At 41.3% G+C, this 27,147-nt stretch overlaps 2 protein-coding genes and 1 long non-coding RNA gene across 7 annotated transcripts; 2 read left to right on the top strand and 1 right to left on the bottom strand.

The window, feature by feature from the left end:
- The first annotated feature begins 4,585 nt into the window (after window positions 1-4,585).
- Window positions 4,586-11,107, top strand: SELENOK (selenoprotein K). Of its 3 annotated transcripts, none has more exons than XM_073811244.1 (5): window positions 4,586-4,765; window positions 8,075-8,165; window positions 8,816-8,870; window positions 9,614-9,697; window positions 10,307-10,345. In XM_073811244.1, the coding sequence occupies exons 1-4, from the start codon at window positions 4,747-4,749 to the stop codon at window positions 9,671-9,673; spliced, it is 225 nt and encodes a 74-aa protein (XP_073667345.1). In that variant the 5' UTR covers window positions 4,586-4,746; the 3' UTR covers window positions 9,674-9,697; window positions 10,307-10,345. The 3 variants fall into 3 exon arrangements, with proteins under 3 accessions (XP_073667345.1, XP_004325598.2, XP_033721039.1); XM_033865148.2 differs by lacking the exon at window positions 8,816-8,870 and adding an exon at window positions 10,645-11,107 and having other exon boundaries at window positions 4,623-4,765; window positions 10,307-10,393; XM_004325550.4 differs by lacking the exon at window positions 8,816-8,870 and having other exon boundaries at window positions 4,621-4,765; window positions 10,307-10,397.
- On the bottom strand, window positions 6,986-12,404 carry LOC141279776 (uncharacterized). The gene is made up of 2 exons (XR_012334635.1): window positions 12,297-12,404; window positions 6,986-7,034 (listed from the first exon to the last, which is right to left on the bottom strand). It is a non-coding gene; the product is annotated as an uncharacterized lncRNA (long non-coding RNA).
- Window positions 12,329-27,024, top strand: ACTR8 (actin related protein 8). Of its 3 annotated transcripts, none has more exons than XM_033865147.2 (13): window positions 12,329-12,592; window positions 15,511-15,681; window positions 17,079-17,189; window positions 17,814-17,918; window positions 18,201-18,374; window positions 18,891-18,984; window positions 19,202-19,334; window positions 20,633-20,786; window positions 21,579-21,674; window positions 22,183-22,323; window positions 23,355-23,619; window positions 24,399-24,562; window positions 25,380-27,024. In XM_033865147.2, exons 1-13 carry the CDS (start codon window positions 12,470-12,472, stop codon window positions 25,521-25,523), a joined length of 1,875 nt encoding a protein of 624 aa, XP_033721038.1. In that variant the 5' UTR covers window positions 12,329-12,469; the 3' UTR covers window positions 25,524-27,024. The 3 variants fall into 3 exon arrangements, with proteins under 3 accessions (XP_033721038.1, XP_033721036.1, XP_019803186.1); XM_033865145.2 differs by having other exon boundaries at window positions 21,579-21,767; XM_019947627.2 differs by lacking the exons at window positions 12,329-12,592; window positions 15,511-15,681; window positions 17,079-17,189 and adding an exon at window positions 17,200-17,406 and having other exon boundaries at window positions 21,579-21,767.
- Window positions 27,025-27,147: the final 123 nt, after the last annotated feature.

The raw sequence follows: 27,147 nt of genomic DNA, 5'->3' as shown, positions 1-27,147 counted from the left end.
GGAAAGCAATATACTTTTTTTGTACTATAGAATATAATTCTAAAAATAATAAAAATTTGTTTTTAATAATCAGTTAATGCCCCTAGGATAGAAGGCAACCAACACCTAAGTCTCTGATGGTTTTACTTTACAAATCTGTACAAGTATTTCCTTCCATTTACCAGTAACAGTTTCCATTACAGTTACCACCTTACTAAAATCAGGTCATGAGTTTAAAAGGTTAGAAATTATAATTGGAACAGTATTTCTATTCCTGTAACAGAATCACAGTTAGAATCTAGATATTCCTTATTCATTTAAAGATAGACTGTTTAGGGACTTCCCTGGTGTTCCAGTGGTCAAGACTCCGTGCTTCCACTGAGGGGGTGCAGGTTCCATCCCTGGTTGTGGAACTAAGCTCCCCGCATGCTGCACAAGATAGACTGTTTAAATTGAACCTCACAGGCTCACTAATGATATCATTAACTTTGTGATATACTTTAGAGACTACAGATGAAATCCCAAACTTTTTAATCCACCAGATTCTCCCAGGAAGATAGCATTGTGAATTTCTAGTAACATTTTTCCATTTTGATGCAGAAAATGAGTTCAAGTGGTTTAAGAAAGTGACTTGTAGAGCAGTAAAACCATCAGTTCAACTGAAGGGATGAACTGCTTATTGGTGCAAAAAAGTAAGCCCCTGATTTGCACAGCATGTCCAGTCTGAGACTACATACCTTAAAAAGAATACAAAAAAAAAAAAGTTACTGTGAAAGACATCAGTAAAGAATATAAGGTAGAAAAGTGAGACAGCTAAGATATCTGAGCCCAGATGAAATAAAGAATATAGGAGCAATAACTGTAAGAACAAACACATAAAAGATTAATGAAGAACATAAATGCCATCTGTTTTCCGTGTTCCTTAAAGGCAGTATTGAAGGCATCTTATTGTCTTGATGTAACCCAGCATTCCTTCTCTATACTCTGGTAAACACCTCTCTCCACCCATGTGGTTTAGGTGGGATCCACTCCAGTCCCAGCTCCAGAGGTAGCTGTCATTCACAGTAGCCCATCCCTCTGGGGTTAGATGGGAACTGAGATGGCTAGGTAATCAACTTAGAGATGCTTAGGGGAATTTTATGCTTAGGGTATCTAGAAAAGAAAAACTGTGGGAAGCTATTTTGTAACTTTGAGAAAACTGAGATACGTTTAAATTGTCTCCAGAAACCACCTCCCATTCTACATTATGAGTACCACACTGGATTATATCCTATTTCAATACCTCTGCTTATGTGTGGAGAGGCAGTACAGCACAGGAGTTTTTTGTTTGTTTTTTGGGGTCATGCAGCACAGCTTGTGGGATCTTAGTTCCCCGACCAGGGATTGAACCCGGGCCTTTGGCAGTGAGAGTGCAGAGTCCTAACCACTGGACTGCCAGGGAATTCCCTAGCACAGGAGTCAAGAGCACAAACTATAGAGCCAAACTCTTGGCCTTAATCTCAGCTCTGCTTCTTACTAGCTGTGTGACCCTGGGCAAGTCATTTGAGCTCTTTGTGACTTGTTTCCTCATCTGTAAAATGGAAATAATAGTAGAGCCCACTTAATAAGGTTGAGGTTTAAATGAATTAATACATCAAAAGTACTTAGAATATTGCCTGGAACAGGGTAAGTAGCATATAAATGTTAGCTATTCTTGTTGTAAGGACTAATAAGTAAAACATGCTGAGAACAGTGCCTGACACATAGTAAACCTTGCATAATATTATCCATTATTAAGAGCATTCATTCAGCCATTCAACCAATATTTACTGAGTACCTTTCCTGTGCCAGGCCAATAATGTCTTCACTCTAGACCAGTGGTGTCCAAAAGGAATATAATGCAAAACAAATGTGCGCCAAGTACGTAATTTAAAATTTTCTAGCAGTCACGTTAAAAGAGTAAAAAGAAACAGGCAAAATTACTTCAATAAAATATTTTAATCCAATATCCAAAATATTATTTGAACATGTAATCAGTATTAAAAATTGAGATATTGGACATCATGTCATTCTAAATCTCTTCATCTAGTGTGCATTTTGCACGTATAGCACATCTCATTTCAGACTAAAGCCATATCTCAATGCTCAACAGCCACATGTGGCTGGTAACTAACATGCAGTTCTTGACATGAAAGGTTAGGGAAAGGAGGGAAATGTTCTTTGTCCTCCGGCCCATCCTGCTACTAATTATCTATATAATCTGTCTATCTGAAATATATATAGTATAATATACATATAGTTATATATAATATATGTATTTTTTCGGTTTGCAAAGCCCTTTCACATTTGCTATTCGTTGTTTCATTTAATAGGAACATGCCTCACCTTGAAGGATGGATTAGATTTTAAGAGATGGGGAAAATTCCCATCAAGAGGAAACAAATGAGCAGAAGCAACAAGGAAGGAAAACCAGGGGTCTATTAGGAAATCAGTCACAGAGATAAACCTAAGAAAATATATCAAGGAAGCTCTCAATGCCAGACCATGGAGGCTGGGGTGTGAATTGTCAGGTGGTAGGGAGAAACTGAAGATGTGAGCAGGAAAGAGGCAAACTTGGATTAAACAAGTGGCTAAACATAGCATGAAATGGAGAGGCTAGAGGTAGTTCATTAGGGAATCACTGCATTAAAATCTCAGGAAGAAATAATCTAGATAGAGGGATGAAGAGGAAGAGAGAGCCTAGCAGTGTCTGGTACTCAGGAGATCCCAATATTAGTTCTCTTCCTCCTTTGGTGATTGGGAGATTTTTAGGGAACTTTTAGATCTCTCTCTCTCTCTCAGTCTGCCTCTCCCTCCCTCTCTAACAACAAACATCTGAGTACCTACTACCTGCCAAGGACTATAATAGACCTTGAAGATATAAGAGGGAACAAAGCAGGTAAGATTCCTGACCTCTTACATCTTATATTTTCTGGAAAGAAACAAACCGATTATGACATAAAATATTTTCACATCGCGATAAGTACTATGAAGAAAATAATCATGGAGATGATTGGCCAGAAGAAGGAATTCAGAAGTGGTGACAGTTAAGCTGAGATCTAAAAGATGAGCTGGATGTGCAAGAAGTCAGGGGAAGAGTGTCCCAGGTAGAAGGAAAAGCATGTGCAGAGTCCTGCAGGCATGAAAAAACTTGGATGCTTGAGACTAAACATCAATGTTGCTAGCACAAAATATGGGTGGGGATTGTGGCAGGAGGTGTAGCGAAGGGGGCGATCAAATGGACAGGTCATGACGGGCCTGTAGACCAGGAAAAGGAACTGGATCTTAAGAGCAATAGGAAATCACTAAATTTCAGTATCTAAAAGGTTGCAAGCAATGATTTCCATTTTACGATCACTCTTGCTACAGTGTGAAAAACTGCTTAAGGCTGGTAAAGGTGGAAGCTGGGATTTCAGGTAGAAAACAACTAGAGAAGAGCAGGTGAGAGATGATGGTGGCATGGCTTGTGTTAAAGAAGGTACTTGGGAAAATTAATGACCCCACTCCAATATGTGTGCAGAAAAAAACCCTCTGCGCTGCAAAAATTTCAAATGAAGGATGTTGTTTTGTCCTATTATGCACTTTTTTGGGGAAAACTGCTACTGAAAAAGTCAACATGAAAATAAATATTTGTTTATTCTAGGTATTGGAACATACAATCTTAACACACATTGTTAAATGTAAAATATTATTTCTGAAATGGAATTTTCAGTTTCATTTTAGTTAAGGTGATTAGAAACTTTCTGAGAAGACAACGCATGACTTGAGAATTGGGGGAAAAAAATTAGGACTCCATGCAGAAAGAACATCCAAGTACAAAAGCAAAGGGGCAGGAATGAGACTACCATGGTCAAGGACCAGAAAGCAGCCCAGTGGCTGGAGCCGAGTAAGTACCCATCAGCACAAGGTACGTGGGCCATAGTTAATCAATCAGCACAAGGTACGTGGGCCATATTTAATCAGTCAGCACAAGGTACGTGGGCCATATTTAATCAATGACCACGAGACAGCTTCTCATTCATCTGTCACCTCCACAGTGCTGGCAATATCACGAAGTAGCCAGTAATAAAAAGCAAGCAGAGAAAGGTCTCGAGCTACCCCGCGCTACAGTATTTTTCAGCTGTCTCACAAGAGCTGATAAAAACTCCATCCACTTCCAGCGAACCAAGAGTAGAAACACCGATTCTAAAGAGAATGAGTACATTGTCTAGATAGGGCCTGTGTATTCCCGAAGTCTTGACCGTAAAGCTCTTTTCGGATTGATCACCGCCTCCGCCCGCAAGGCACTTCCCTGCACACCTTGAAAGATCCACAATTCTGGAAAATTCTCAGGAACCTCCTCCTGCCGCCGGTTCTCCAAGTCACTTCACACGTGACCTTGCCTCCCCAACCCTGGGCCCTTCAAACAACTAGAAAGCAGCGTAACTTCTTCCGGCAGCGCAAACGAGCTCTCCAAACTCCACTGCCGAAGGAGCCAGGAAAGCACGCGTTTACAGGCTAAATCCGCAACGTCACATCCTGTCACCTGCCCCAGCCTCCACCTTACATCGAAAATCACCAGCATGACGAGACCAAAACGCCCGTCGGGGGCGTGTCCCCCCAGAGCCAATGGGCTCTGTCCACCTCCCTCCTCAGTCACTGTTTTGTCTATTCGTGGCCTGTGACGTCAGAGGGAGGAGCGCGGAGGGAGATACGGAAAGTGAGAGGGGCCAGGCCTGACAGTCGCTCTGGAGGCGGAGGAGGAGGAAGATGGTTTACATCTCGAATGGTGAGTTGGAGAGGCTACGTGGGCGACCTCCGTCCTGGGAGGCCGAGCCCCGGGTTTCTTCCATCCTCGCCCGCCGTCCCGGTGCCGCTTTTCCGGGCACGCCCCGCGGCCAGGCGGAGCTGGGGGCGAAGTCGCCCGGGCCTGCGGCTCGTCGGCCGAACGTCCCTGAGCCGCGGCGGGGGCCAATGTCCCCGTGGTGACGGCGGTGCCGAGTGCCCGGCGTCCTCGCCCTTCTGGAGCTTCTGCTTGTGGGTCTTGGAAAGTGGTCTTTCCTGTCGGGCGTCAGTGTTCTTAACTAGAAAAGACCACAGTGTTCACGCCGTTACGTAGCGCTTGTGCCTCGGGCACTTTTTTTTAGCGTTGTTCGTTTGTCCGCTCATTGTCTTAATGTCGCCCTATCCGGGTGATACCCTATTATATGTTTTGCGGGTGGAGACTGAGGCGCAGCCGGATTAAATAGCTTGCCCAGGATTACAAAGGTAGTTCTAATGGCTCAGCCGGGTTTCTAACGCAGGTAGGCTGACGTCTGCGTTCTTACGGTTTTCTACTACGCTGCGTCTTTCTGTAATGTGTAGGAGAGTTGAAGAAAAGCTTTGGATAGGCTTTTTCTCCCAGCAGGGGTAGCTCGTCACGCATGTAGCTTTCTGCCCTAATTTCAAGGGGCACAGGGAGTATCATTACTCCCTGTAGGAGCAAGTTGATTATTCCTGGAATGGAGAAGCTGAGAGAGACTTAATTCAGTGACTCCCCAAAGACAGTGGATGGAAAGGAAAGACACAGTATGACTGGGTCAGAACAGTGTCAGAACTGCCTGCCCACTTGTTTGACTCAGGTGAAATAAATGCCTTGGTGCACTCTTAACTAGTTCTTGCATCACTGGAACCAGGTCCTGGTTCTATTTGAGTCATCTGTTTATCTTCAGAGACCATGAAGGTAGTGAGAAATCTTCTGGCTGAGTGCACTTTGCATTTCTTTGCTTTTCAAAATCTCACTTTCTCTTCTTCCTTGTCTCTTACTTAAAAATCTTTGAAACAAGTAGGTTGATGGACACTGAAGATCAAAGTTTCATCTTCGTTTTGGGCACTTGCAGACTTTGTGTTATATTCTTTGTGGTTAAGGCTGGCAGCTTCTATTATCTATTGAATAATTCTTTGTATTTGTACTGTGTGTTTTTGTGTATGCATTGTTGCTTTTGATCTACATAAATAACATAAAGGTTCTACTAGGGCCTCTAATCTCACTTTTATAGTTGAGAAATGGCCAACTGCATTCAAGCAACTTATTTCTCTCTGAGGATATTGGGAGGGGAGGTTTCTGCCTTCAGAAACTGGGAAGAAAAGCGCAAAAAAGTCAGAATGGTACAAATGCATGCAATATGTTCTTTAGAATCGCAAAGGAAGAAATTGACGGGTTCCAATTAGATCTGTTTCCTCCCTCCCTTCCTTCTTGTCGCTGCGCGCAGGCTTTCCCTAGTTGCTGCGAGCGGGGGCTACTCTTCGTTGCGATGTGCAAGCTTCTCATTGCGGTGGCTTCTCATTGCGGTGGCTTCTCTTGTTGCGCAGCATGGGCTCTAGGTGCACGGGCTTCAGTAGTTGTGGATCGCGGGCTCTAGAGTGCAGGCTCAGTAGTTGTGGCACAGGGGCTTAGTTGCCCTGTAGCATGTGGGACCTTCCCGGACCAGGGATCGAACCCTTGTCCCCTGCATTGGCAGGCGGATTCTTAACCACTGCTCCACTAGGGAAGTCCTAGATCTATTTTCTTAGAAGGACTGTACTAGCATTTCATAGCTGATAAAAACTTTTTCTTACTGTCAAGTGACTTTTTTTTTTCTTAACAATTCTATATGATGACTATCCTTGGAATACTTTTTCTCAGAGAAGGAAAATGTCACATCACCCAACGAAGCAGAGCTAGTAAGAGGCAGAACCAAGCCTATCACTCACACTCTGTCTTTAAGTGTAGCCCCTTTTTCTCAGTAGCTCTGTGAGGGCTCAGGTCCAAGTGGATACCTGAAAGTAAGCTGGTCAAGGAAAGAGGAGAAGTAAACTGGGCATGGCAGTGAGTGTTGAAGCCCTTGGGAAAATGGAGAGGAGAGGTAGTTGACAGATGGCTCGTCTCCCAAAATATTCTAACCTGTTGATGTGCAAGACTGAAACTCTAGAGTATTAACTTTTCCTGATGTAGTTTCTATTATTTAAAGTGGTTTGAAAAATATATCCATTTTTCTGTAAGATAAAACTGGAGTCTGTAATTCGGATCAAACAGCATTCTGTTAAAGAAAAATAGTGGTCATTTTAATGAGCAAGCCAAATTCTCTTTAGTACTTAGAGCCCACGAATTCTTTGATATATAAAAATTTTAACATAACAACTGATCCTGAAGATTTTAAGGGTATGTATAAACAGTCTTTTTATATAGGCAAGAGACTTTCCAAGTGAAAGAGATACTCAGAACACATTTAGGAAAATGGAAGTGGCGTGAGCATTCTTTATATTCACTCATCTCATTTGTTTCCTCAAAATACTTGAATAAAGGTATTGTACACCCACGTTCATAGCGGCATGTTCACAGTAGCCAAAAGGTGGAAGCAACCTAAGTGTCCATCAATAGAATGGATAAACAAAATGTAGTATATACTTACATTGGAATATTCATCAGCCTTAAAAAAGGAAGGAAATATTGACATATGCTGCAATATGGATGAATCCTGAAGACATTGTGCTAAGTGAAATAGCCAGTTACCAAAGTACAAATATTGTATGATTCCTCGTACAAGGTTCCTAGAGCAGTCAAATTCATAGAGATAGAAAGTAGAATGGTGGTTTTCAGGGGCTGGGGGAAGGGAGAAATGAGGAGTTAGTGTTTAATTGGCGTGGAGTTTTAGTTGGGGAAGATGAGAAAGTTCTGGAGGTGGCTGACGGTGATGGTTGTATGATGGTGTGAATGTACTTAATGCCATAGAACTGTACACTTAAAAATGGTTAAAATGGTAAAGTTTTTTGTGTGTATTTTACCACAGTAAAAAAAAAAGAGAAAAAAAAAACTTGAAATGTCACCCAGCAGAAATTACAAACTATAGGAGGCATAATTTGACATATTAAAGGAATGACCTCTAGACCACAGAACTTCACTTCCCTAACCTTTCCTTAGAATGATGTACACATAACACACCTTTCCTTGTGTAGACTATTTGGAACAGTGAACAAGTTGAAAACTGAGCCTATGATTGTTACCTAACTGATTAAATGTAATGCATCTTGTGTCAGGGGTTTGTTGCACTAACTGAAGTTTCTTTATTCTTGTCTATAGGACAAGTGTTGGACAGCAGGAGTCAGTCCCCATGGAGATTGTCTTTTATAACGGATTTCTTCTGGGGAATAGCCGAGTTTGTGGTTTTGTTGTAAGTATAGTAATCCTCTTAATAGCCCTGATATTTAAGTTCAGCTTGCCTGAAGCACTTTTTAATTGTAATTTTTATTAATAGCTTTTCTAAGGGAGATGAAGACTTGTATAGTGATAAAACTGCCCCAAACATCTTTTATGATTATGAATATGTTCCTTGAGTTAGTAAGCTTAACCATGTCTTAGCCGTGGTGGTAACCATTACAGCCTGCAGCTATGGGGCCAGACCTGCTTGTTCTGCTGCCAGATGACAGCACTTTGCTTTCTCTCTACTGTTCCTGCCTTCAGTGTGTATGTGCAACTTTTATGGCATAGTATACAACAAGTAAACAAGGGGAATTAGATCTTGACTTTTAAAAGCTCCCAAGGCATAAACTTTTTTTTAAATGAAGGATTAGCATCGATACAGAGGAGACAAAAATTTAAACTTCACCATAATTTCAAGCAATTCTTAGTTAAATTCATTTTTTGGTCTTTCATATGCTGTTTGTTTTATGAAAATTGTTCATCTACTAACAAGTCTTACTCATCCAAAGTTTGAATATACATTTGAGTGTCTCGTGGGCAGAGAACTGCAGATATGCAGAGATGTGGGATGTCTCCTTACTTCATTGATTTTAATATCAGTAAATGTCTTCTTTTTACAAGGGGCCTTGCACTGGGCATGATTGTGGGAGGAGGACGTCAGAGGAGATTATTCCAGGTGGAAGAGGCACGGCAAAGATGGCAGAGAAATTTGAAAATCAGCCTATGCTCTTTATACTTAATTTGATTGTAGCTCTGGTTTAGAAAGATTAATCTGATGGCTGCATGTGGCATAAATTAGACGGGGTAAAATGGAAGAAACCGTTCCATAGAGAAATACAACAGGGGACAGAGAGGCCTAAGTTAAGTTACTCATTGCAAAACTTCTTTGCAATCTCTTACAAATTTCACCTCTATATTGTTTATTTAAAATATTGTTTTAATTTAGTTAAATCCTTCCCGCCCCACAAATAAAATTCCATTTAAACGGATTCCCAGAAAGCCCTGTGCCTCTGGCACACCAGTTCAGCCCCTCCTTCCCCAAGGTAACATTAGGTAGGCTGTTGGCACAGGAAATGGACATGCAATACTATAAAAGCAGACTCTGGGACTTGACAACTGATACAGAGCAGAGGAAGGAAGTTGGAGATGACTCTGGTTTCAGAGTCATTGCTAGACTCTGTCTAGAAGAGTTACAGCAAACAAGGAAGACAAGGAATGGTGGCTTTGGCACAGAACATAGAACACTCTGTTTAGACTTGTGCTTGCGCTCGATGGTGTTGTCCAGCTGGCTTCAAGAAATGTGGGTTTGGAGCTAAGTTAGGGTAGTCATCCTTCCACAGAGATGATAGTTGGAACCATGGAAATGCATTTTATAATGTTGAAAGTGGATCTTCTGTTGTTTTCTGCCCCTTGTTTCAGTTTCAGAACTCTGTTTCAGCAAGATGTGAAAAAGAGAAGAGGCTACGGAAGCTCATCTGATTCCAGATATGATGATGGAAGAGGGTATAACTTTTTAAATTGATAAACAATGTTTTTACCCCTCTGTGTAATATAATTAAATTAGAGATAAATAGGCAGACAGACATAGTTAGGCTCATGGTAATTAAAGGCTTAAATTCTATTTCACAAAATTAATGTATTACTGTAAATTAAATCAAGTTGCCTTTGATTTGATAATCAGAGTTAATCTGACAAAGCTAAAATGTATATCAAATATCCTATGGGAAAAGTCTAAATTAGAGGATGAAAACTGATGGCCAACATTAAAATCTAGAGGTTTCACTTCAGAATCTGGATTTCCAGCTGCTAATGAAAATCTCACGATCCAGCAGCACTGGGTGGGGACTGTGTTTCTATATGGCAAAAATCAGCTGGAGCTGCGTTGCAGTTGGACATTTATAGGAGGAGCTGTTCCGTTTATCCTAACCCTTGCTTGACTCACTTTCCTCATGCGCTTTATGCATCTGGTCTCTTTCAGTATTTGAATTTGTGACTCACGACCTAAATGGTAGTTGCTATTTTAAATAAAGAAGAGGGTCTATTTGAGTGCTTAAAAGGAATCAATTGAAGTAGTGTCTACTAAACAGTAGAAATGAACTTTTCTTATCTTAGGCCACCAGGAAACCCCCCGAGAAGAATGGGTCGAATTAATCATCTGCGTGGCCCTAATCCTCCTCCAATGGCCGGTGGATGAGGAAGGTAACTTAAAACCTGCAAAACTTTCATTTTGAAAATGCCTCCTTAGGCAGGTTTTCTTTAGGAAAGCAGAACTCACAACATTTTGTGATTACTCAGACATCTTATTTGGAAAAATATTTTTATCTTAACCCTTGAAAAATTGTCTTTTGAATCAAAATGTCTTTTGAAGAAGGTTTTATAACATGTAATGACTAGCTTTTTTATACAGATCCAAATTACTAACTAGTAACTATTATAACATTTTCTTTTAGGTAAATGTCTGCTCTAAGAAGCAGACAACTGGACAAGCACATTCATAGCAGAAGGAAACCATCAAGAAATGGAGTGTTGACCACACTGGACAAGTTAGATGAATGTGTACTCTAAACAAGGATTGCTCTGTGTCCTCACAGATGAATGAGGTCGTGCTGGGAATTCCCCCCCGCAGGGATCTGGCATGACTGATAGGCAGTTCTATAAATGCACATGTTTGTCTCATCTTTTTTGTATTGTTTATGAAAGTATTAATATAGTTTTAATAAGTAAATATTTTTAGGTTACAAGACTGACTTCACATCTTTATATAATTAAAACACAGAAGGCTCCGAATTTGAAAATAAACGGCTGCATATTGAGTACTATTAGTGTCACCTTTTTCAACTTCTGAAATACTGTTCATTGCTTTTGTTGTTCTTTATAAATAAATCACAGTGTATTTCAGTAGTATGCATATGATATCTGTGCTCTTGAATTAATTTTTATCTTAAAGCCTATTTGTCCCATGGATCTTTAATACAATGTGTCTTACTTGCTACCAGATGTAATTATCAGGGTATTTGTAAAGCCATAACCAACAAGCCTGAGCTCCAAAATGTAGATTTGCTAGGTGGTCTTTAAAATTGAGGACTTCAATGCTATCTTTACCAATGTTAATTCTAAACCATTGCTTAAGATACTGCCTGTTGGCTTTAACCCCATCTGAATGCTGGTAACTCTCATTCTTTCACTAGAATGAAAGCTCTATGAGGTTACGGATTTTGTCTTCTTTACCCCAGTGCTTTGAATAGTGACTACGTGTAATAGGCACTGAAATATTTATGGAAAAAATGAATAATACAGATAATTCTACTTTGTGTTTAATAGTCTTTGAAACCAAAGTGTTCAGTAAAATCACTTTTATGTCCGTTTATAAGTATTTATTCAACTCTGTTTGCCAGGAAATGGGGATGTAGTGGCATTAGTAAACACTGGTCTGTATGAAAACCAGACTACAGGTGGACAAGACTGGAAGCAGGGAGTTGGGTTTAGAGGATGTTGTGGTAGTCCAGGTGAGATGGGACCAGGTAGTGGCAGTAGGAGTGGAGAAGTGGATGCATTCAAGGCATATTTGAGGAACTGCAGGATTTGCTGATGGATTTGGATGTAGAAGATGTGGACAATTGAAGAAACAAGTGAAACAAGATGGTGAAAATGGGAGTAGATTTTTGGGGGGGAGGCGGGGATCGAGTTACATTTTGGATATATTTAAGTTTACAATGCCTTGTAGACATCTAAGTGGAGATACTAAATAAGCAGTTGGTTATCAGGGCGAGATCCAAACTGGAAATACATATTTGGGAGTTATCTTCATATTTAAAGCCATGAAACTGGATAAAGTCATCCAAGGAGTGTGTAGAGAGAAGACCTAGCTCTAGAGAATCCTAACATCAGAGGCCCGACTGAGCATGGCCAGTGAAGTACGAGGAGAACTAGAATTACGTATGGTGTCTGAGAAGCCAGAAAAGACAGGTGTGATGACGAAATGAGACACCAGTTATCAGCTGCTCCACAGCAAGCACGCAAAACAAAACACAAGTAGGTTGCGGGTATGCTGCAGCCAGGACCAATCACAGCAACATCCAGCCAGTGCAGCCTCCCACCTTACCCTCCTCCGGGCAGCTCCGCCCTTCCGCCTTCCCGGAATGCTCTGGGCCGACTCCCGGCGGCCATCTTGGTTGTGGGCAGTCGGCCGAGACGTTGCGCCTGTTCCGAGGCCTGTTCTCTGGTGGTCGCGTTGCGTCGTTGAGGCTAGAGGCTGGAGGGGCGTCGGCGGCCGAGATGACCCAGGCCGAGAAGGGGGACACGGAGAATGGGAAAGAGAAGGGCGGGGAGAAGGAGAAGGAGCAGCGCGGCGTGAAGCGACCCATCGTGCCCGCGCTAGTGCCGGAGTCGCTGCAGGAGGTGAGGCGCCAGGGGCGGGCCTCGGACTCGGCTTCCGGGCGGGGCGGGGGGCCGCGGAGCTGGGCGAGGGGGAGGAGGCTGGCGAACGGCGGGAGTTTTCGGGCGCCCACCCAGGTGGGTGGTGCAGGGGGGTCGTCCCCCGATTGCTCCGAGGGCACAGTGCAGATGGCCAGGCCAGTGACACCAGCCACTGTGCGAACCCCAGCCTCCCGGGCTATGAGACTAGCACAGGGCTGTCACCTTCCTGCCAACTAGTTTGAGGGGGCAGACTGGATGGTGTGTAAGGGCCTTGCCAGGTTCCACTCTCTAGGATTCTCCCACTTGGCGGGAAGGGGGAGCTCACGGTTGGGGATGGGCAGTAAGTATCTAGGGCATGGAGTGGGATGGGGTAGTGCAGAGGACCATAGGGGGAGGTATTGGGCACACACAGCAGGTACCTCCTCCAGCCCTGACGGTCTGGGACAGTTTCTTCAATGGAGGTGACACCTGGGCAAAGACCTAAAGGATGATTAGGAGTTAGCCAGGGGGAATGTGAGGGCAGGAGAACAGCATGGAAGAGACCTGGGCCAAGGGAGGATATGAAATGTTGGAGATGAGGATGTCTGGAATTGAGGAAGAAGAGGGAGCAAGACATGAGACTGGAGATCTTAACAGGGATGGCATCAAGAGGGTCGTATAAGCCAGAGCCTGGCCTGTTCTGAAGGGAATGCAGAACTTGGGAAGAGACAGCCAGGCTCCGAGCTACATGATTAACTCGTTTAATCCTCACAATAGCTCTCTGAGGTAGGAACTTTATCTAGAGCAAGGAAGTGGCACAGCCTGAATTTCGAGCCAGATTTGTGAATCTGGAGCCTGGGCCATTAGCCACTATAACAACATTTGCTTAACTTCAGTCCTGTAACAACTTCTGGTTTTTCCATATCCTCTGTGAGACCTCTACCATTATTTGCTGAATAACTTTTTTTACTCAATTTTATCTTAAGCAGTAATGTCCAGGAAATGATGTGTAGGATGTATTGGCTAGTTGTTTTCTAATATGTTAAGGTAGATATGTAATTATTAAAAACTGCTTGTCCACACTTTGGAAAACTGCGTTTACTACCTCAGAGCTTCCCCATCAGTGTGCTGCAGCCTGTGTACTATTAATGAGGTACAGATGTCCCTGATGGCAAGCCACCTCATCTGTTTAACTCAGTCTGCTAGCTAAATGTTGTCTGCCATAGCACGCAAAAGCTTGAGAAGTGTGCTGCAGAGCACCAGGCCATGTGAGAGTGGTGCCATGGGCATTCAATAAATACCTACTAGGCTCCTGTATGCCATGCACTGGGCACAGAGTAGTGAACAAGACAGTAGTAGTCCTTTACATGAAGGTTTTGTCTTTTGAGAGAGCAGACAGTAAATCATGACAAGAATGATAAGTGTCATGAAAAGGAGGGGTGCCATAAGATCTTATTGCAGGGGGACAAATAAACCTGGTCTGATGACATTCAACTTTAGACCTGAAGGGAGGAGTAAGATTTAACAGGGAGAAAGGACACTGCAGGCAAGGGGAGTTGCGTTTGTGAAGGCCTGAATGTCAGCACAGTGAACTAAGAAATCAGGAGACATCTGGATTGGGAAGATTAAAGAGACTGAAAAGTAAGTGGTTCTAGAGTAAAGCTAGAGAAGTAGGCAGGGTCTTGATCTTGGAGATTCTGGACTGTATCTTATTGGAAAGTTACGGAAATATTTTAAATGAGGACATGCCAAGAAGACACAACTGTAGCTTAAGGGCAGAGCAGAGTAGGTGCTGATTTAGAAGTCACACTGGAATGGTGATTCTCAACAGAGGCATCCTGTTGTCAAAGGGATTGTTGGAGTCCCTTCTTCCCCCACTCCCTCCTGAAACTCTGGGTCCCTCAACAGGTTTACGTGGTAAAGTTTCCCTAGTGATTCAGGTTATATTCTGCCCCCTTGAGAATTACAGATCTAAAAGCCCACAGTCATTACTCCACTGTCCTGATTTGTGCTGCTTTGTCAGTCCTTGTTCACTGTCTCTCAGTAATGGATGGTGAAATGCAGCAGAGCTTTCTGACCTGTGAGGATAGAATTGTGAACTCTGGTTTTTAACCGCAGACTCTTGCCAGATCAGGTAAATAGTACAGAACCAATAAGGGTAAAGTGTTTAAAAAACAATGACGAAAATACAGTTCATGCACATTCTCGGAAGTGCTCCATGTATAAAGTCCACTTACTTTCCAGCATTGCGAAACAGTGATTCTGATCTTAAATTAACTTCTTCCCTCACCTTCTCAACCAGTGTTGTCACATCTGAGTGATCATACTAATTACTTTAGGAGCTTTTGTAAATTGCAGATTCCTAGGCTCTCTCTTCCTGGAGATTCTGAATCAGAAAGTTTGTAGTGAAGCTTTAGGGTCTTTTTTGTTTTGTTTTGTTTTAACAAGGATCTTTAGGTGATTCAGATTTAGGGAACCCCATACTTCACAAGTCATAGTATTCCCCACACTCTTATTCGTTGTTTAACTCTCTTCTCTAGTAAATGGGAAGTTCTCTAGTGGTCACGACTTTGTCCTGGTCACCATTGTACCCACAGTGATTGGCACAGAAATGCCCCCAAATTATAGCTTGATTTGCATTGGGTACTTAGGATTTCGTTCACTTAAACAAATATTTGTTGACCTGTGTACCCTGAGTCAGATCCTCGGCACACAGATACAAAATGAGTTTGCATGCAGGCAGAGAGCAATATTTGGATGCCTCTCAGAGAACTCCCTTTACTGAATTATTTTGATACCTTTGAGTTTGATAGTCATTACAGGAAACTAATTTCTTAGTCTAGCCTGTTACCTCTGTGTTATTTAACATGTTACCTGCATGTTATTTACTAAGGTCACACTCCTATGTTTTGTCTTTGCAGCAAATCCAGAGCAACTTCATCGTTGTCATACATCCAGGTTCAACAACTCTGAGAATCGGTCGAGCCACAGACACACTTCCTGCCAGCATTCCTCATGTTATTGCACGAAGACACAAACAACAAGGGCAGCCCCTGTACAAAGACAACTGGCTCCTAAGGGAGGGACTAAATGTAAGTCAAAAATGGAGGACGCTGGCGTTTCAGTGGTTAGGACTCCCGAGTTTTCGCTGCCGAGGGCCCGGGTTCAATCCCTGGTCAGGGAACTAAGATTCCACAAGCCGTGCAGTGTGGCCAAAAAACCCAACACCCGCCCCCGCCGCCCCGCCCCGTCACAGCACACACACACAAAAGAAATGTAAGACCTAAAGAGAAAGCCCAGGGTTGTCTCCTTGGGAGGGCTTCAGTATTCAATGTATGCTATAATCTTGAATGACATCTTCATAGCTTTAATGTATTTTAAAATAACGACATTATTCAGGGTTACAAATGTCATTTTTTATCTGAGCTATCAATTTTAGATTGTACAGAAATAATTATAACAAAAGTAAATCTAATTTTTTAACCCATCAGGATGAATTGGGTATTGATGAAGATGATCTTTAGTGGAAGATACAGAATTGTCATTCCCTTAAAATGATGCATCCAGGTGTCTATTAACTGACTGCCGTATTTTCTCTTCCAGATACTTAGAGTTTAAATTGAGCTCATATTTTCAGTCTGTAGCAAATTGAATTGCTACAATAAGCACTTGTTACAATCTTAGAGCAAATCATAATTTAAAGGCAAAAAGTAGTGTTTCCTTGGAGTAAGCATTTACTTAGGATGCAGTAGGCATCCTATTTTGCAGGTGATAATTAACAGGAAAATTTTTGTGATAGGTGTTAAATATGTGTATTGCGTTGTAATCTGCTTTAAGTTTTAAATCAAGGGTAGTTTTAGGAACTTGCAATTTCTATAATTCTTATAGTAAGCCTTAGGGTTCCATTTTTTAGCATAACTAGCAGACTCTCCTTAAGTCCATTTCTAGCTTAAGTATAACTTGACAGTGTAAGAATCTAAAATTCGCATATCTTTGGATCTTACAATTCTATTTTAGGAATAAATCTCAGGAATAAAAATGGAAAGAAAACAAAATAATATTTTATAAAAATATAGTGTTCTTTGCAATTTCACAAGAACTTGAATACTCATTAATTAAGTGAAATAACACATGAAGGAATAAAACATTGTTATAAAATTGTAAACATGAGAATTATATAGATATATGGAAGAGTCTCTCGAATACTTTGTAAATATAAAGTAGCAGTGCTCTGATATCAGTCAAAAGTCACTTGAGGTTATAGATTTTTGCAGATAGTTTTATGGCGATGGCTCTTCTCTGATTTTTTAATTTATAAATAATAAGATTACTTTGAATTCTTAAGATTAATGCATGTGACAAAGGTGAAGGACATGCTACTCGTTGATGAGGGAGCATTTGCTCTTGCTGGATTAAATTAGTATTTTGCCATTTCTTTCTCTTTTTCACTAAATTCTTTATACTCTTCATCTCTGTTCTTTTTCCCCAGAAACCTGAAAGTAATGAACAAAGACAAAATGGCCTTAAAATGGTGGATCAAGCAATATGGTCTAAAAAGATGTCAAATGGTACAAGACGGATTCCTGTGTCCCCTGAGCAGGTTCAGTCTCAACTCTTTCTTCAGATTCTTTCTTTGACCACTGCTATTAAGTCGTAACCATTCGTGTGCGCTCCCTGTTTCATTATGCAAATTCAAGATGGGATTTCCTTAAAAGAGGAAGAAAAAACATTCTTAACCACCTACAGAATACCTGAATTGGTGTTGCAGATGTCTAGGCAAGCCAAATAATTTGTAAGGTGGTGATTCTTGTGTCAAGGTGATGAAAATTTAATTTATCTGAGAGTCTTAAGTGTGTTAATTCCAGGATCTTGATGGGAAGCTGTATTCTTACTACATTTGTCATTTTAATGTGATAAACCAGTGCTGCTAGGAATGGACATGAGTCTATATGATATATAAATCTGTATTCAACTTTCAGCAGAGTACAGTATTAATTTTGGACTGACTGAATCACTGCCTGAGTGTTAACATTATGGGAGAAATCAAGATTGTGGTATAGGGCAGGAGAATCCACTTGTGACCAATCAATATTTTGTCACATATCTTGGATTTATGATTAAAATTTGCCACTGTACCTGGTCTGTGAGAGAGGAGAAAAGAGGACAACCCCTTCTTGTTTTCTTGCATGCATTCAGAGAATTTTCGGATGCTCTTTTGTTTCAGGCACGTTCCTACAACAAGCAGATGCGACCTGCGATTTTAGATCATTGCTCCGGAAATAAGTGGACAAACACATCTCATCACCCTGAGTTTTTGGTAGGAGAAGAGGTAGGAAGCATCTTTACAGTGAAATGGAAGAAGAAAACCTAGATACTATTTGTAAAATTAATTTGCTTTGCCACCTAGTTCTAGTTTTTCTTAGCATTCTGTAATCCTACCCTGAGGACCAGATATTCACACTGGCTCCTGAGATGTTACATACACCACTCTCAACATTAGAACAGTCAGCAAATGTTAATGATAACTTCTGGCCTTAGGTTTTTGAATGTGAATCTAGAAAACCCTGAGAGAAGAGTTTTAACAATGTATTCATCTGCCTGTCTTTTCTAGGCCCTGTATGTTAATCCTCTGGACTGTTACAATATTCACTGGCCTATCAGAAGAGGTCAGTTAAATATTCACCCAGGACCTGGGGGCTCCCTTACAGCTGTTCTGGCAGATATTGAAGTAATATGGTCTCATGCGATACAAAAATACTTGGAAATCCCACTGAAAGATTTAAAGGTAAACTAAAATGACCAGTTATTGGATTGTCTTTAAGATTCTTGGTCAATAAAAGTATACTATACTCAGTTGTTTGTAAGACAGTGTTCTTGAAGCCTTCTCGACCTTAGGCTGTTAAGGATATCTTTTTTCCTTCACTGAATTCCCCTCTGGTGCTTTCTTTTTTTTCTCATTTTGTTTGGTTCTTGGTGTTCCTCTCAACTGCTCTGCAATCAGCAAGCTTGCTCATGTTTATGCCTTCTCTCTGGACCTTTTTCGGAAACATCAGTTGTCTTATTTTTCATTTTACAAGTGTTAAATAGCTCAAAGGGAAAAAAGCCCACAAAACTTCAGCATTTTCTGTTTTTTTTCATAAAACCTAAAGAATAGCAGAGAGCTTTGAGTTTTTATTTTGGGCCTCTAGCCATTGCTGCTACTGCTTTAGAGAGAATCCTCTTTGATGACAAGTGTGGTGAAATTTATTGTGACCTGACTTGAGTGTTAACCATTTTATATTTTTTTCTTTGTTCTTTTTAGTATTATAGATGTATCTTGTTAATTCCTGATATTTATAATAAACAGCATGTGAAAGAATTAGTGAATATGATCCTAATGAAGATGGGGTTTTCAGGTATGTCTGATATCCCAGTGAAATCTGCCTGAAATGAGATTGTTTTTTTTTTTTCCTGACAAAGTTAATCTGATTCACTGCTTTATTGAAATGCTTATTCTGGGAGGGTCAGTGATACTTGGGTGATTGCCTGGAGGTTCCTAGATTTTAATTGAATATTTGTTGTAGGATCTTTCCTGCTCCCCAGGTGTTCACGCCTCTACCTTTTGTTTTTCAGGGATCGTGGTCCATCAGGAGTCTGTGTGCGCCACCTATGGCAGTGGTTTAAGCAGCACGTGTATTGTAGATGTTGGAGACCAAAAGACAAGCGTGTGCTGTGTGGAGGATGGGGTCTCTCATCGGAACACTCGGTGAGGAGCTTGGGAGGAGGTATTCCCTGCTCCTTCTCCCCACACAGCCTGTTCAACTGAAAGCATCATGAGTTAGAAAGAAGTTTTTGTAAGGAATTACATACTCAGATTTTTCTTGTGAAACTAGTAAGATTGTGGAAGTGCAAATTCTAACACGGCTATAAATAGCCAATTTTACCCTTCCCATTTGAACTCTCTAATATGAGTTCACATTAGCAGCTCCTGAAAGCCCTAGTGTGTGCTGTGTGCTTTCCCACAGAGGAAGTGTGTATGTTAGCTCTGTGTCTTTCACTATGGTGTGGCAGAGAGATACCAATCACATTCACAGCAAAGCTTTATTTGGGCAAGTCATGTAGGAGAAAATAGGTTTTCAGGTCTGAATTCTCTAGCTAGCTAGCATTTTGAGTATTTGTTTTTCTCGTCATAATTGTTTTTGGTGAGTGAGGAGTAACTTTATGGTGGTCAAGTCCATTCATTATGTCATCTCTGATAGAAGAGGTAATAAAATGACTAGCAGGAGCAGGTTTGCTGCTTGTCTGTCCTGAGATAAGCCCAGCAGAGGTAAGCACACTGAGGTAGTGCACACACCAGTTCTCTGCAGCATTTTGTGCTTCCAGGATGGCTTCTTCAGGATGCTTTAATTCTTCCTGTCACCCACATAGGAAGTTTGACTCTTAAGTCAAAGAAACAAATTTAAAAGAGGGTCCAAGCAGTCCATGAGAAAGGTTAATTTGTTACCTCCCACCCCAAGTTACAGTGCATTCTCAAACCCAGATTGAGTTGTTTGGGCTCATCCATTTGTAACACCTAATGCCATTAGTTTTCAAAGTATAGAGAAAACACTGGACCCAGGTCTTCTACCACTAAAACAGCACAGCAGTGATCTTTCCAAATCGTAGAAATATTCAGTTAGTAGATAGTATTCGCTCAGGTTTTCTCCCTTAACTTTGTCTTACGGTGTCACTGCCTGCCATTTCTACATGTTGGTGAGTGTAGACAGTCAAACAGCTGTTATATGCTACACATATGGACTTGGAAATGAGCTGGATTTAATGTGTATTCTGTTTCTTGGACAGTTTTTGCAAATAGCATTTTTTGCTTCTAGATGTTCACCACTGGTTTTTGCTAGCTTCCTTTCTCTGTCCCTTACATCCATTCTGTCCTTTCATGCTTTAATTTATCTCTACAACATTTCTTGAAACTTGCTGTGTTTCACTGTGCCTAACTGAGTTTTTGGAGCACCCTTTGCACCTTCTTAACTGACAGCTTACCCATCTGCCCTTTTCTCTTAACACTAGGCTCTGTCTGGCATATGGTGGATCTGATGTGTCAAGATGTTTTTACTGGCTGATGCAGCGAGCTGGGTTCCCTTACAGAGAATGCCAGTTAACAAATAAAATGGATTGCCTTCTTCTGCAGCACCTTAAAGAAACTTTTTGTCATTTAGATCAGGTGGGAGCAAAATCAAAATTGCTGATTATTTTTGTTTTCAGGAAAAATTGAAGATATTTAAAGCTAATTAAAAATTTAACAGTATTATGCAACCTGTTCAACCCAAGTTTATAAAGCCTTGAGGCTGAAGCTCTTAAGGAGTGAGAGAGTTTTCTGGTAAGGTCAGAGCTGTACGGATGTGTCTCAGGCTCTGGAAAACACAGCTAGTATTTTTAAGAGAGTTTAGCAGATGTCTCTCTCCTTAGGATCTACAATCATTCTAATAAAGGATAAAGATAAACCTTTGGATGTAATGCATAGTAGCAGGTAAATACATAGGTATAGACAGTTAATAAAATGGTATCATTTGAAGCACTTACTTGGTATTGTGAACAGTCAACATTTAGTCATTGCTGTATATGAATTGCTACCTTTTTATGCTATTTGTTTTAGACCTTTCTTTTTCCAACTTATTTTAAAGCATTTTTCAAGTAATGTAATTCTGAATAAAAATTTTTTTGAGAAACATTAAGACGGGGTAATAACATTTCCCAGTTATTGAGGGAATTTGCTTACTGGTTTGGACATTGTATTGGTGTGTGTTGATAATGAAGCAAACAAAAATGTACATAATGGGAATTTCAGAAATGTTGAAAGAGAATCAAGGTACAGTTGAACTCTTGTTTTATTAAGTTCCAGTGGGAGTCGTAGGAAGTTGTAGGGCAGCCCTTTTATAGGTGAGATTTAGATGGCATTTGAAGAGTTTGCATGCACTTTTACTGATTCACTGACAGCATCTTTTCCTGGAATCAGGACATCTCTGGGCTTCAGGACCATGAGTTTCAGATTCGACATCCAGATTCCCCTGCCCTTCTTTACCAGTTTCGATTAGGAGATGAAAAACTCCAGGTAACACATCGGTATATATTTCCATGGGTAGAAAGAAAAGCAGCCAGGTTCAATCAGACTGAGAGAATATGTACTTGCTGGAAACCTCATGAGGTGAGAATGTCAACTGGTTGTAAATTAGATGCTAACCCAACATTTAAACCACTGGTAGAGTACAGATTAGAACAGATCTGAGCCATTATTTTAATTAGTCAGTATGTGATGAGTTGTTATTTAGAAAGAGGCACCATTCTTACTAGGAAATTATAAAGTAGATTACTAGGCACTTATTTTACATTTACTTTGAGATTTCTGGTGTTATATCACCCATTCAATTTGATGATAAGTTAGTTTTCTGGCCTATCATGCACTGAAAAAATAATGTTACTTCTGAAAGAATGCTTACTCGGTCTAACTTATAGGATCTGATCTGCCAGTTTTGTTTTTGGAAGAACAAAATTTATTTAATGGGTCAGTTTTTTTAGAAGGCAGTATCCTTGGTTGGTCATTCTTTTCCTTCCATGCGCAGGCTCCGATGGCTTTGTTTTATCCAGCAACTTTTGGAATCGTTGGACAGAAAATGACAACTTTGCAGCACAGGTCCCAGGGTGACCCTGAGGATCCTCATGATGAACATTACCTGCTGGCCACACAAAGCAAGCAAGAACAGGTCTGTGGTAGTTCTGTGTGAGAGGAGACAGTTTTGTCCCTGTATGAGAAGTTTGCCCGTAATTAATGGATCATTGCAGTGGCTGCAATCTGACAGTATACTAAAGCTGATACTGTTTTCAAGACCGTAGATGAAGTCTGTGTTTAAAATCCAGATGACAGATTTCTTTATTCAGCAAACATCAATTTTCAGAATACCAATCTACAAGATACTTCCCTTTTGGCATGTATTTTTTAAGTACTTTATGTATAATACTTTATCTACTTTTGAATATTTATCCAGTAGTATTTTCAGTAAAAGCTTACCTATTTTTAAATTATCATGCAAAAACTGGGTGGCACAGGCAAAGAGCTGAATTTGTCCAAAGCTGATCCTAGTTTTAGGATGTCTGATTCAAGGGCACAAATTAAAGCTCTGATCTGCTAATGAAACAGCAGCTCATGATGGAGAGAAGAGGGCAGTGAACGTTTTCTAGTTTTTGTTCCTGTCCCAAAGCTGAGCGTGGGGTGCTTAGATAAGGTCTGAAAATGAGGACCCATAACAGCCAGTGGCCTAAGAATTCCAGTGAACTACTACACTTAGAAACTCAGGGGGAAAAGTTCATCTACATCGACATTTCAATCTTAAAAATCCTATCAGTAATAGCAAAGTTATAGCTCTTTTACTCAGGAGGAGCTGTGGAGGGTTGGAGGCAGGGAAGGCTTTCCTGAGGAAGAGCCATTTGAGAGAGAGGGATCTAGGGGGAGAGTGAGGTGTTACCTCACGCGCTGCCTGCCCATGGTTGTTTTGGAATTGTCAGCACTTCCTCATCTTCTGCACACCACCCTTGACTCCTAGTTATCCAAGGGTGGGGACCAGGTGCTTGGTCGTAGAACTATGGTGTTTCCTCTCTGCAGCACAGTGACAGACCTTCTTTTTATAGAGTGTAGAGTAGTGGGGTAGGGAGAAGGGGGGAATCTAGCTAGAGAACATCAACTGTGTTCTATCATAGCCTTACCATCCATTTGATTCTCCTTTTGATTGATTTAAAGTCTGCAAAAGCTACTGCTGACCGAAAGTCTGCATCCAAACCCATTGGATTTGAGGGGGATCTTCGTGGCCAGTCCTCTGATCTTCCAGAAAGACTGCATTCCCAGGAGGTGGATTTGGGATCCTCCCAGGGAGACTGCTTGATGGCTGGCAATGATTCTGAGGAAGCTCTCACTGCACTGATGTCCCGGAAGACTGCCATCTCGCTGTTTGAAGGGAAAGCCCTGGGCCTGGATAAAGCCATCCTCCATAGCATAGACTGTTGTTGTAAGCACGTCTGGGAGCCGGGAGAGAGCAATTACAGGGTTCAGGCTAGGGTGTAGTTTTGCCCTGCAGCATGTTCATGCAAAAGCTTTTGAGCAAAAAAAAAAGAAAAAGAAAAAAAAAAGCTATTGAGCATCTGCTTTGCGCCTACATTGTCAGGTGTTAGGATCTGGTTCCTGGCCTCGCTGAGCATGGAGCCTAGTGCAAGAGACCAAAACAAGTCAGCTTACCACACAAAGATGAAATTACAACTGTGGCAGGTGCTACAAAATTGAACTAAAGGGTTCTGACTGAGAGTTTCTGATTGAAGGATTTAATAAGGGGTTTTTACTCAGGAGGAGCTGTGGAGGGCGGGGAGGCAGGGAAGGCTTTCCTGAGGCAGAGCCATTTGAGAGAGAGGGATCTAGGGGGAGAGTGAGGTGTTACCTTGGTATTCCAGGTAGACGAAGAAGCCTGTGTGAAGGCCAGTGTGGCTGGAAAGCAGGATGTAGGGTGAAGCTGTGGGAAGTGGTGGGTACACACCACGCTGGACTTTGTAGGCCCCCCTAGAGATTCTGGTCCTAATCCTGCTACTAGCAGGGTCGGGGGTGGGACAGCAACATGCTCACATTTGTGTTTTGCAAGGTTCCTCTGGCTGCATGGTAGCATTGTCTAGGATGGGTTGGGAGAGAGACCTTTGAGAAGGCTCCTGCAGTTATCCAAGCAAGAGATGATGGTGGCTTGGCCTGGGGTGGTGGTGGATATGGAGAAAAAGCGTGGAAGGGATTTCACTGTCTTTTCAGCGTCTGATGAAGCCAAAAAGAAGATGTACAGCTCCATCCTGGTGGTGGGAGGTGGTTTGATGTTTCATAAAGCTCAAGAATTTCTGCAGCACAGAATTCTCAATAAGATGCCACCTTCATTCAGGCGAATTATTGAAAATGTGGATGTGATCACAAGGCCCAAGGTATGTTGTACACAGTGCAAGTTGTACTCTTGCCAGTGAAACAGCATTATTTCTAGTTGTAATGTATTGGACAGAGAAAATCCTGGGAGGCGTGGGTTTGTGTCTGGGGAGTTCTTAAGGGCTTGGAGCAAGTGGAAAAATTACTTTCAGCAGGTCACAGATGTGGTGAAAGGAGCTCTGGACTAGGGACTAGATTACTGGCTTTTAGTCCCTGCTGTGCCCTCCAAACTAGCATGACTGACTTCCGCCTTTGTCAGAGGACTGGATGGGGCAAGGAGAAGACTGACTGTTCTCACGCTGTCAGCCAGAACAATTCCATTTTATCTCTTTCGTATTAAGAATCTCCTGCTGGTCCCTAGACCAGGTGATCTTCAGGGATCTTTTTGATTTGAACTATCTTGGCAACCATAAACACAGGAATTTAGAAACGGATTGTGTCTGTATTTTATTATTCTCACTGACAATTCCTGGGAATATTTTTATTTAATTTTAATTCTGAGGGAGGGATTGTGGGATATATTTATTGCAGTCAAACTTCAAAATAAGTTATGTCCTTACATATGTTCCTGCCTATAGGGACTCTATGTGGAATAATAGTAAATAGTGAATAGTAGCATTTTCAGTAATAAAAACTAAACAAATTTCTTGTGAGTTGAAATAGAAGATGTCTGTGGTTCATGGATCTTTCATGGGTCTTTAATGCAAGTTGAAAATCTGATTTATTCCATATTGACTCAGCAGCGTGTTTTCTACCCCCAAATTCAAGTATATGTCTTGTCTGCTTACACTGAAATATCTTTGTTTATCACCTCTCTAGGACATGGATCCCCGGCTGATTGCATGGAAAGGAGGGGCAGTGTTGGCTTGTTTAGATACGACACAGGAGCTGTGGATTTATCAGAGAGAATGGCAGCGCTTTGGCGTTCGCATGCTACGAGAGCGAGCTGCTTTTGTGTGGTGAAATGGACAGAAAAGCCACTGTTGAAGACCAACACATAACCTTGTGGTATAAGACTCTTACAGAACATTTATATTCTAATTTATTGACCTAGGTGCTTAAGTTTTATGAAATAAATGAATTTTAACTTTTATGTTGAGAACATGACATTGGTGTAAAAAATAAGCTGCTTTTGTAGTCAGGACATTTGAGAATAAATACGAACTTAGTCTTCAGTGGTAAACTCTCCTGCCCCTTCTTCAGGGTCTCTAACTCCCGATGATCTAAATTGTTGCAGTAGAATGGTTCTCAGGTGGTAAAGCCCTTCATTTAGGTTGGCTTCTGAGAGTCATCAGGCAGTCTTACATAACCATGAGGGGTGGGTGTGTGACTGTGTACGTGAATTGTGAGAAATGTCTGGTCACGCATTTTCCCTCTTATCTAGTACAGCAAGCACATATGTCATGACTTGTGTATGCTGCTACAATTCCAAATAGGAAAGAAAGTTTTTTGTTTTTTTAAAATTTTCTCCTGTATTACAAAAAATATTGGGGCACATTCAGGTCTAGATTTCGAGAGGCAAAGATTTAAGGCTGGGCTGGCTGGCTTTTGTTACTGACATAATCTAGGGTGGGCTTGGGGAAGGAAAACAGTCATTGACCAAAACAGAACAGAAATGAAAACTCATTTGCTTCCTAAAGCCAGATAGAAATGATTTAGGTTAATGATTTTCTAATGTGTCGTACAGATAAACAAGGAGACTGCTGTAATTTCTAACTTAAGCATCAGGTCCCCAATTTTCCTTTACCTGAAAAATGAAGTGAAAGTTCTTGGAGTACTTTTTGTTCAGTATGATCAGTTGACCTTAATCTGTGAGCAGTCTGAACCAACATTTAAATACAGACAGCTATTACCACCAGTGGTCCAGGCCTTGGTGCAGCCTTCTGAGCCCCGGCAGAGGAAGGGAAGCAGGTTTGGAGACTGGAGCCAGCCAGCACAGCCTATGAGCTCAGAGACCTGGGAGGGTGGGGAGGATGCCTGATTCCTGCCACTCCCTGCCAGGGACCATCTCGCTCCCCTAGAACTGAGGGTGGGAGTGGGGCTGGGGGAAAGACAAAAGTAGATGCAGATAAGAGATGCAGGTAAGTGGAATATAGAAACAGTAAGGACGGTTGGGGGGGACTTCCCTGGAAGTCCAGTGGTTAGGACTCGGCACTTTCACTGCTGTGGCCCCGGGTTCAATCCCTGGTTGGGGAACTAAGACCCCACAAGCTGCACAGCATGGCCAAAAAAAAAAAAAAGGATGGTTGGAAGTTTTAGGACTTGGAGAAATGCTGTTACTAGAGCATTTTAAATAAATAGGATTATTTTGCGTATCTGCTGAGTAGGTTGGAAACAAAGTCTGCCAGTATTACAAAATTTTAATTTGCTAGTATTATTTGGGATGTTTGCCTTAAATTCGAAAATTGTATGCTTTTATTTTTTCAGTTTTTTAACAAAATAATTAAATTTATACAATACTGGTTTTATGTTTCTGGGCTGTTTCAACACAATTTAATACTGGCTACCTAGTTCTAAAAGCATAATGTATTTCTGTTTATAATAGTTTTTCACATAAGAGCATATTGCTCTTATAACTGGTAGATGT

Source organism: Tursiops truncatus, chromosome 10 (assembly GCF_011762595.2).
Source record: "Tursiops truncatus isolate mTurTru1 chromosome 10, mTurTru1.mat.Y, whole genome shotgun sequence".
Classification (NCBI taxonomy): domain Eukaryota; kingdom Metazoa; phylum Chordata; class Mammalia; order Artiodactyla; family Delphinidae; genus Tursiops; species Tursiops truncatus.
The sequence above is the reverse complement of the archived record's forward strand: the minus strand, read 5'-3'. Positions and strand labels throughout refer to the sequence as shown.

Excerpts from the sequence above, each read along its gene's own strand:
- SELENOK (XM_073811244.1), top strand. Across the intron at positions 8,166-8,815 it reads GCCGAGTTTGTGGTTTTGTT|GGGCCTTGCACTGGGCATGA; the intron begins GTAAGTATAGTA and ends TCTTTTTACAAG. Across the intron at positions 8,871-9,613 it reads GTCAGAGGAGATTATTCCAG|TTTCAGAACTCTGTTTCAGC; the intron begins GTGGAAGAGGCA and ends CCCTTGTTTCAG.
- ACTR8 (XM_033865145.2), top strand. The coding sequence starts at position 12,470 with ATGACCCAGGCCGAGAAGGGGGACACGGAGAATGGGAAAGAGAAGGGC. Across the intron at positions 15,682-17,078 it reads TCCTAAGGGAGGGACTAAAT|AAACCTGAAAGTAATGAACA; the intron begins GTAAGTCAAAAA and ends CTTTTTCCCCAG. Across the intron at positions 20,787-21,578 it reads CTTTTTGTCATTTAGATCAG|GACATCTCTGGGCTTCAGGA; the intron begins GTGGGAGCAAAA and ends TCCTGGAATCAG.